Source organism: Electrophorus electricus, chromosome 21 (genome assembly GCF_041902795.1).
Source record: "Electrophorus electricus isolate QZ-2024a chromosome 21, ASM4190279v1, whole genome shotgun sequence".
Taxonomy (NCBI): domain Eukaryota; kingdom Metazoa; phylum Chordata; class Actinopteri; order Gymnotiformes; family Gymnotidae; genus Electrophorus; species Electrophorus electricus.
The window spans coordinates 4,125,001-4,135,000 of NC_137517.1; the positions used below are offsets into that span (position 1 = coordinate 4,125,001).

A 10,000-nucleotide genomic window follows, 5' to 3' on the forward strand; every position below is an offset into this window, starting at 1 on the left:
AAAATAATAACACAGACGGCAAATCTGGGTCAAAATGTGTTTCTTGTATGGAATTCCGAATACACGAGCAGCCACAACCCAAGACAGGTCTGAAGCTGTTAACCTCCCTGACCTCAATCTAATCCGCAGTCACACCTCACTACAGTGCAAACAAACGCAGAGCTGTCTGCTTGCCATGTGTACCAGCATGTCTGTGCTGGGCAGAGTCTTCTAAACACAGATCACTCCTCCACTCAACACTTCCCTTTCCTATGAAAGAACCCCCCCGCACCACACACACCCCCCCCTCGGGCTTAGTACTCAAACCCCCAGGCACCACCGAAGGTGAAATTGTGACGGGATCAAAACACAAACAAACAAAAACATAAACAAAACAAGGAAAACAGTGATGTAAATGTTACTTTAGAGCCCACTGTAGCTTTAGAAGCTTCTAACCGCCAGACATTCAGGCAGGTGCAACTCAAACCTGCACAGCACCGGCGAACAGCTCAAAAAAGCTCATTTAAACTGAGTGTGGTCTGAGAGCGTTGCTAGCCTTTACAAGCATGTCCATGCCTTTAGGAGACACTGAGCAAGAGCCCATATTCAGTAAAGCCACGCACAAGGTGCCTCCAACACTTAACGGATCAGACAGCTGAGGGAAAAGGGATGCTGGGATGCGCCAGCTAGTCAGGCAGAAACCTGACACTACTTTATGAGATGAAGTTAACAAAAGACGCATTAGCGCAACGTACAGGTTTCAGAATCTGTGTGTACGGACTGTACACTAGAATCCAAATAGAAATATCTGCCGTTATTTGTGGCCAACACCCAAGCCACATAATACATGTTTACTGAAGCTGTATCCTCTGTTTACTGAAGTGGTTTCCTCTTAAAAGGAGATACCCTTCTCTGCTAAGATACTATGCTTAGGAGGCTAAGATACTTTCTTCTTTTATCTCAGCATGCCACTGGACACAGTACACACAGAGCTCACACCCTGAACCAGCTATGCAACGAAACAAATGAGCCGCATTCCTAAAATGAACTGAACTCAAAGTTTGCTGCTCATCACTGCTTGTGGTCCATAGCTGCTTCCGTGTAAACTCAAAAGGTGAAGCATCTCAACTGCCATAGCTTCAACCATATTGCCACAGCAAATGCCTGTTTACAGAATCAAATTAACTGCAAAGTCACAGGACTTTAAGTAAAAACCACAATGGAATGACTTGTCGACTTTTAACCAATTCATGCCTGTACTTAAATTGAAGGAACCTAGCTGACATCAACAAAATCTATGGCCTTTTTTCTTGCTATTAAAAGTGCAGCATTGCACAGTACATATTCTTATACATACTATATATACATGTTTTACTATCAGCATGGCATTTAAATTCACCACTGACCCATCCGTGGTGAGCAGTCAAGGATGACAAACATGCTATAATCAACTGTTAACAGAGAGAAGGGGCACTTGATTGTGGTGCCAGTAAACTAAAAGGCAATAATAGAGTTTTACTGGTGCTTTGTTGGGGCCAATGGATTCCTATGACCCTGAAATTCCAGTTGGGCCCCCGCGAAGTCAGTAGCAACTGGGCCCCTTGAGCTCAATCGAATCAGATGAGCCCAGTAGGCAGTAAAGCAGTCTTGTAATGTGAAAAACAGATGCCTCCGCTTCCGTATAATCCAATTAAGAGGCCATTGTCTCAGCCTTGGTGGTCCCTGAAACAACAGTAAAGCTAAAAAAGCCATCTCACATTACCAGATCAAAAAGGCAGAAGGTCGGCGCTGCCCGGACACCAGAAAGATATTGTTCTTTCTTTCCTTCTTGCTTTACAGTAATAACAGAGCTACACGTTGCAGGCCTATGAGAAAGACAGAATCTAAAATACAGAGACTTTCCATCATCATCAACTATGTGGAGGAGTTACGGGATATAAATCAGAGCTCCAGCTGGATTCAACTCAATAACAGCACCATTGCTAAAACAGGTGTGGTTAACATAATAGTCCCCCCAAAATAGAGAAAATGACTAGATACAGGAACCTTGACTATTAAAAAGACGAAAAGATCCGATATGTAATTCGATTATAACTTCATGCGTGCTCCAACTTCCTTCATCTTATGACCCACTTCGCCTTGCCCCAAGTTCCAAGACGACCTCGGCGAAAATGTTCACAGGTCTTAATTTTTTTTCCAAATGTCTAAGTACCCAGGGAAAAAAGGTTTGAGGTTTCTTTTTGTCCATTAAAAAAACTGCCTGTTCAGTAACTGTACCCCCTGGGTTTTTATTAGACCAAGGCATGAGAAAAGTAACGAGAGATCCGCGTCGGATGTGCAGATGATCAGCATCAATGATAAATCAGTTCTCTAATGTCTAATGCCATCGATGATTTTTCTTTCCATTACTCGTCAAAACGGGGTTCGCTATGATCGCTATCTACATAGCACGAATGGATTTAGTTGATAGGGCGCATTAAAGTAACTAAGTGGCTTACATAACAGATGGAGTTTTTTAGAATTTAGATATCTGGCGATACTTCGGTTTCTGGGAAAACCGGTTTCTGGGAAAAGGTGGGCTCCGTTTTACAGACCAACAACGCTACGTGCTCAAGACCAAGGTGTCCACACTCGAGAGTGCTCACGGAAATAACGTCGCTTAAAGTTTACAGGCATGCCGACGCCAGTGAGACCTCCTATGAATAGCTTGTTTCTGCGGGCCAAATAACATCAGGACAAGCGCACAGGCAACACACTAAGCTGAAGTCGAAATTGATCTCGGGCAAAGTTGTCCGCAGACGAGCCTTTCAGTGACCAAATCACTCGAATATTAAATCAGTGCAGAAGTGAGCGCAGGGCAGGGCACCACCTCAACCCAGCCACCCGTTTTCAGGAGTAGCAGCTGCTGGGTTGCCTATTTCGTTATTTCTGTCCATATATACAATCTGAAGTAGCTGTTAAGAAATGTTAAGAAATGAACGATGTCAATGCTCCATGAAACACAACTGTATAGAAAACGGTTCTTACATGAGTGAGATGCGACGTAAGTACCAACGAGATGACAAGTCCAAATACTTTTTGGACATAAATCCGCCTCCCCATTTTCTTGGCAGTCCAGCAAGAGTCCTGCACGCTGGGGAAGAGAAAGTCAAGGTCCCTGTCTTAAAGCCAGTGAGCAACTAATTACCAAAAGTTTTAAGAGTCTCTTCTGCAGCGAGTGCGCCGTCTGTCTTCCGTCCCACTCTCGGTGGAACTTCATTGACCGAACTGAATCCGTACGTGCACTCCCGGGTCTTGCAGTAACAAAAAAAAAAAAAAACTAAAGGGGGAATTTACGGTCGCTTGCGATATCCGTGGCGATCGTTTGAACCCACTTTGCCTCGCGCACCAAAAAAAAAGACTTGCACACGCGCGCGCCTCTGCGGAGAGCTCGTGAGTCCTGCGCCGCTGGGATGGGGCTGTCCGCACGAGTAACTGCCCGGGGTAAAACGCGGACTGGAGTTCTGAGAGGGCTGCAGGGAACCCGCAGCAAAGAAACGCCGCCTACGTCCAGAAAAGCACTCCGAATTGCCCTTTAAATATACTGATCATTTTTAAGCTACATTGCTGGCATGTGGCATGTGTGCCTATTCACTTATCACAGAAGGTACAGCTTTTACGCGTGACCAGTGCTGTTGACAAAACAATGTAGCTTTAATTGCTTTATAAGACTCTGGGTACTTACTCATTTGATAGATCTAAAACTATAAAACCTATAAAAGTCAATATTTTCCTATTTAAAACCACTGTTTACTATTTACTGTAGTATTTATCTATTCAATATATTGAAACTTCACAGAATTCTACAAGTGGCGCTATTCGATAATTGGCTTTATACCAAATCGTAGTAGCGCCCTCTAATGGTCATTACATAGAAAACAGCTAGTAGAGTCAGTCGACAGTGAGAAGTGTTGCTTTGATGTCCTATATTTGCCTGTAGTGGTCTAAGCGACAGTTTCTCCTATGTGCGTAAAGCCGAAACGTCTGACACATTTAAACTGTCAAACAGTTCAGCAGTACGCTGTAGTGCATACAAACGCCGGCTGCCAGTTTTTGCACACAGCACGCTCAACTTATCCTGCACAACTGTAAAAGACGAAATGAATGAAGGATGGAGCTATAAAGACGACATAAGCTCTTAATAAATTACGGTTCAGTGACAAAATAGACATGATGGACAGAACACATTCCAGTGAAGACCATTCCTGACGTCGTCGCCTGTTTTACGATACCAGACCATAAACAGTGATCTGTTTAAGCGTCTGATCAGACCCATGATCGGTACAGTGTATGTATGTCTCGTAAAAAGTTTTAAGAGCAGCTTCTTTCAATTAAGGTTGCAACTGCTCGACGTAACCTCTCGGGACCTAGCCAAAAGAAGAAAGGCGCATGACTGGGAAGGAGATGGACCGATACTGTGTGTGTCCTTTTTAGGAATACAGACATGGCAGTTTGCACTGTAGACGTATTACTACACAAATCATAAAGAAGTTTACAGTCTCCTTACCTTTTATATTAAGTAACATTAATATTAAGTAATTAATCGGTGATGATGGTTCATGATAATAATAATAGCAGTAATAGTAGCAATAATAATAATAATAATAATAATAATAATAATAATAACAACAATAATAACCATAGTAATAATAATGCTTTAAAATATGATTCAATAATAATACTAACTTAGTGTTTACTAAGTATATGATTAAGACTTTTGCAATTTAACAGCTAAAAATCGTGATCTGTCTACTTTTTGATTCTACCTGTATCAGATTGTTCTGTTACAATTCAAAGAAGCAGCCCGCATCTCTTTCTAGGATCAAAATCTCATTTCAGAGGCAACCTAAAACAAACATTGAACTATTCCTTTGTCTTTATCACTATGCTTTAGGTTTCATACAAACATTACAGTACTTTAAATTGTCACGGAACGCTCGCCTCCCGCGAGTCACGTGGTTTGGCCCACCACGTGAAGTGGGAGGACATTTGTTTATGGCCACACCTGCACACACCTGTACCTCGGCATGTCTGCTTATTTAAACCCTTGTTATTGTGTGCAGTGTGTTAATATAAATGTTAACGTCGTCACTGTTAAAGGTAGTCGTGTTCATTGTTCTGTTCAGTGTTAACCGTTACGTTTTCACGTTTATTGCTTGTGTTATATGTGAGTGCCGTTATGTTTTATGTAATGAAATGTTCGTCTATGTCGAGAGAGTCTGTGCGTCCTGCTCCACGCCCTTCGGCACTCGGGCCAGCACGTTACAGAATTATGTTCCCTGGACCTTAAAGTGATCGGATGGAAGGGTTTGCTAATATTGACTGGAGGAAGAGTTAGACTATAATCAACATGCAAAAGTGAATAAACATATGTTTTAGTGGTGAAGTATTGTATGTGAACTTAAAAGATTCAGTATTTCACCTCCTCCAAAGATCACTCACTGGTGTATTAGAAATATCATAATACACAGGAAACAACTTGTGCATCGTGCCAATACGATGCAGTTTTTATCATTTGGATTTGAAAGAATAAGAATGTAAAAAGCTAACATGTTGATGACATATGTCTGATGTCTTAGTCAAATTAGCTGTATCGGTTTTGTAGAAAGCATATCACAGATATATTCCCTATTTAATCAAGCATAATCCAAAAAGTAACATATTGTAGTGCAGCAGCAATTGAGAATTCCAGCTGGAAATGTAATTTAATTCAAAACAAACCAGTGTCAAGTTAACAACCCACTCAATTTTCAAAGTGTCTGGAAATAGTTCCCCCAAGTGGTGAAATATAGTATTGCAGTCACTCACCACTCATACAAGAAGAGGAATTGGTCATTTAGAAATATTCACTTAAACAGCTGTCATATTTTAGTTGCATCTTGTATGATCATTGTGGAGCGATAGGGGAAATGTAAATACTGTTGCATGTTGTTTTACTGGCTCCAGGCAATACCAATAAAATACATTTTCTAAGCAGTGTATCAAGGGTCACAGAAAAGAAAGCCTACACATGGTCACAAGAAAATCCAGAAAAGTTGCTTTTAGAAACGTTTTACAAATGTTTGCGAGTGTAGAAGAATACATACGTGTCTCTGAGAAGGATTTAGCCAACAGTAGAAATGCCCTGCAGGCATGACGTTTACAGTTGCCCTGTCATAACTAGTCAAACCACTGCATGTTGACATTAAAAACAAACAATAACTAGGGACAGAAGGAAAGAGGCTCTACCATGCAACTAATTAGATCTTCTAGAAAAGCCAGAAAAGGACACGTTTATTTATCTATTTAATTTATATATTTATTCTGTTTTGTAATACATGTAAAAGAAAGTGATAAGATAGTAGCTACAAATCATTGGTAGGATCTTTGGCCTAAACAAAATTAAATACATACATGACCTCTCTATCCAGTACATCCATCGTCAATATTTTAATCTCATATCCATGTTGCAAAGTCTTAAACCTGGCCTTATGCAAATTAGACGTAGTACCATCCAATAGGAAGTCAGTAAAGTGGTGGTTGCGGCCAGGTGCGCAACATAACAGGGAAGTGCGGGACGCTCTTTGTAGACGTTATTTGGACGAATTCGCAAGTAGGTCGGCAAACAGGAGGAGTAAGATATGTAATTTATCGGGCCGTGTATATGTAATTTATTGCTTTAATAAGGCGTTGATGTTATCAGTTATTTATATTATTTATCGCCTAGGGGCGGTCCGGTTTTTACTTGCGAGATAACGAGTTTGTACACTAAACGCGGGACAGATCGCGTTAATACATTAGTGACTATACTATACTATACTGTAGAATATTAGGCTCGCTTAACAAATTTAGTGTCGCCCAAAATGCCATGAATAAAATGATCATTAGAAATCCGGAATAACGTATGTGAACATTCACTAGATCACCAACCGGCTCTATCATACGATGGAGACAGACTCGGTCAAAGTGGATTCGAGCCTGTGGGTCGGCACGAAACGGTACCGCGCAGTGCTTAGCGGATGGTACTTCAACTGGACTGAACTCGACAAGAAGAACCGAGAAAAAAAAACAAGTAAGTTAGTCTTTATCTGAGACACGTGTAGCTGGAGATACTGACCAGCTACTCATGGGCCATGAAGTACTCATGCTCTCTCTTATCTATGAAACTTATTTATAGCTCACAGGAAAGCGGTCCCGCCTTTATAGTCTTAAAAGGTCTAGATAATATATAATTATATATTAACAATGTGTTTCATGAGATCAAGTATAAATGTGAAAAAATTATTTATAAAGTGTACCATACTCTTAAGTATTCAGTACAGTAGATATTTTCTTAAGGTGATTGACAGCTTTATTCATACTTGTACACATTCACAGATGTACTTTCCCACAGTACCATATCAGTTCTACTCTCCTCTATCAATACTCTCACTCTCTCTCTCTTAAGAGAAAGAGAGGGAGAGAGTTACAGAGTTGTGCGCTAACAGACACCATTTTTAAGAATAACCCATCTCAATTGCTACATCCACCGCAAATCTTTCATACTTTCAAGAGCAGCGCATAATTGTTCTCAAGTTCTAGTAAAAGTGCTCTCACTATTTATTTGATATATCAAATATATAAAAATACATTACATGCAGATTCCAAAAAAATAAATATGGACATTTTCAACTATTTGATTGAGACTGAACAGTAAAGAGAATGAACAAATCAATTTCTCATTGAACATTTTCATTAGAAAGTCCTGGTGGGACATTACAGGAAAGTAGTACAGATACTAGGAGTTAATGGGCAACGGGTGTATCGTTTAAGTCTATGAAGTGTCTGCGTGCGGTTAAGTTTCAGTGCCGATCAGCGAGGTGGTTGCTGTCGCGGAAGGGAAGGCTGAGGTCCAGCCACAGAAGAGAGCAGAGGACACTGACCGAGACTTCACGTGTAAGTTGCAGCTGGCGACGTGGACCGTGTAGGTACCCATATAACTAAGCCAATGTAAACAGCCTCACAGAGCGTTTGGTCCTCTCATCCATGACACAGTGTTCTACGTGAATCGCACAAGGGGCGGGAAGAGGGCACTCTGGTGCTTGGGCAGGACGGAGTTCTGCTGCCCCAGCCGTGACCTCAGGGATCAGTGGGTAACTCAACTCAGAACGGCTCTTAAAACACACTGTAAGTGAGATCCACCCAAGCCCCATTCGCCCTCCCATTCTCATTCTGTTACGCCGTTAGTGCAGCCATTTCTGTGATCCAATCATCTGCTGGAGTCTGAGACACGTGTGTGTCCTCCCTCTACCAGGTCCCTCTCGCCCTCGCAGGTTGCTGGTGTTCGTCAACCCCTATGGGGGGAAGAAGAGAGCGAAGCAGGTCTATCGCTCCTTAGTGGCTCCCTTGTTCGAGCTGGCAGGTGTCAGCACTCACGTTGTCGGTGAGCTACCAAGATGCCGTGCGTGGCCCTCCTCCGGTGTCCTAGACATTATCGAGTGTCCCTGAGCGCGGCTCTCGGGTGACGCGAGGCGGTCTCGACCAGGAAAAGTAAAAGGAGACGAATTAAAAAGGGAAAGTGGAAGAAAGCCAGATGAATTATTAAATTTACCTGGTACCTGTGGAGTAGGTACTCCACGTTACACAGCTAAATGAAGGCAGGAGGGCTGCACTTCACAAAAACAAGGCTAGGTCCGTGTTGATTAAAAACAATACCAGCTGCACTCAGATCATGACTGATGTGCTACTGGAAGCACTCAGTACCTTTTATACTGTCTATGTACATTTAAGAGAAGGGATAAGGCCTAAGGGATCAGTGCTGATGCCTAGAGGTACAAAATACATGAGGTCTATCTTAAACAATGATAAGTGTAATAAACTATAAGTACTAGAGTTTGTTAGTCAATATCAGTGTAATAAACAATACCCTACAATAGGTACTAATTTCAGTTGGTCAATATAGGAGCAGGGTCAATGGTCATTTAAATATTCCACAAATAGACGGGCATTCAGTCTGAGTTTGAAGTTTCGGCTTGTTTTGTCTTAATTTTTTTCAGTTTCGTTTTTTTATTTCTGTCATATCCTTTTGTAAGCAATTTGTTTTTAAAAGTGCTATATAAATAAAATAGTGTTAATTATTATTAGTATGTTTTTTTAGATCGTATATGATTGAAAACAATATCAATTTTGTATTCCATTAGTGACAGAACGAGCCAATCAGGCAAGAGACCATATCCTGAAGAAAGACCTGACAGGGTTTGATGGGTAAGTGATTCCTTTAATAGTGCCCGTTGTTCAAGTAAAATTCAAGAAATTGGAAAATGTTCACCAGGTAACCCTAGGATGCTGTGTAACATTACACAGTGGCCTCTTCACAATCCCATGTTTCACCAGCCAAACGATACCTAGGTTCTAATGCACAGTGAGTTTTATGTTTATACGGACATTATATTCACACGATTTTCCATTTTATGTTGATACTGACTGTTTCTGTCTGCTCTGTTCAGCGTGATTTGTGTGGGTGGAGATGGAATGTTCAGCGAGCTGCTGCATGGCGTGATTGGACGAACCCAGCAGGAGGCGGGCATTTCGGAACATGACCCCACGGTGATGCTGCAGTCATGTGACCTCCACATTGGCATAATCCCAGCAGGTTGAACGATTTTTCTGGTTACTAACAAATGGTGGGCAAATAAGGAAGTGATGGTGAAAGTGATTAGTGTATTGTTAGAACAGGCATATCCCGTGTGATACTGATTATTAATGAGTAAACATTTCCTAATTGTTTTCTTATTATTTATTTTTCCTTACAGGCTCCACAGATTGTGTTTGTTTCGCCACAGTGGGTGTGAATGACCCGGTTACATCAGCATTGCACATTATTATTGGTAACTCTGCCTTTTCTTGGTGAGAGACCTGTTACCTACATATGTGGATTATGAGAATTTTATCAGCATTTATATATAATAATTTGATTTGAATTTACGATAAACTGTTTGTGTTTTCCTCTTGTATACTTTTGCTT

The 10,000-nt window shown here is 41.3% G+C and overlaps 2 protein-coding genes across 21 annotated transcripts in view; one reads left to right on the forward strand and one right to left on the reverse strand.

Moving 5' to 3' along the window:
* The window catches only part of hspg2 (heparan sulfate proteoglycan 2), a 77,145-nt gene extending 73,688 nt beyond the window's left edge, over nt 1-3,457 (reverse strand). For 8 of the 18 annotated variants that reach the window (XM_081704003.1, XM_081704005.1, XM_081704010.1 and 5 more), the window contains exon 1: nt 3,007-3,456. In XM_081704003.1, coding sequence (XP_081560129.1) covers nt 3,007-3,081 — 75 coding nt within the window. In that variant the 5' untranslated portion in view covers nt 3,082-3,456. Of the gene's footprint in view, nt 1-3,006 lie in introns of all 18 variants that reach the window. The other 10 variants (XM_081704015.1, XM_081704016.1, XM_081704014.1 and 7 more) reach the window with 3 other exon arrangements.
* The window catches only part of zgc:158263 (ceramide kinase family protein), a 24,682-nt gene that overhangs the window by 9,186 nt on the left and 5,496 nt on the right, over nt 1-10,000 (forward strand). The window contains exons 1-8 of one of the 3 annotated variants that reach the window (XM_027011969.3): nt 4,666-6,631; nt 6,919-7,069; nt 7,837-7,932; nt 8,032-8,163; nt 8,291-8,419; nt 9,177-9,240; nt 9,483-9,628; nt 9,789-9,863. In XM_027011969.3, the coding sequence (XP_026867770.2) occupies nt 6,943-7,069; nt 7,837-7,932; nt 8,032-8,163; nt 8,291-8,419; nt 9,177-9,240; nt 9,483-9,628; nt 9,789-9,863 (769 nt within the window). In that variant the 5' untranslated portion in view covers nt 4,666-6,631; nt 6,919-6,942. Of the gene's footprint in view, nt 1-4,665; nt 6,632-6,918; nt 7,070-7,836; nt 7,933-8,031; nt 8,164-8,290; nt 8,420-9,176; nt 9,241-9,482; nt 9,629-9,788; nt 9,864-10,000 lie in introns of those variants that run through there. The other 2 variants (XM_081704021.1, XM_081704020.1) reach the window with 2 other exon arrangements.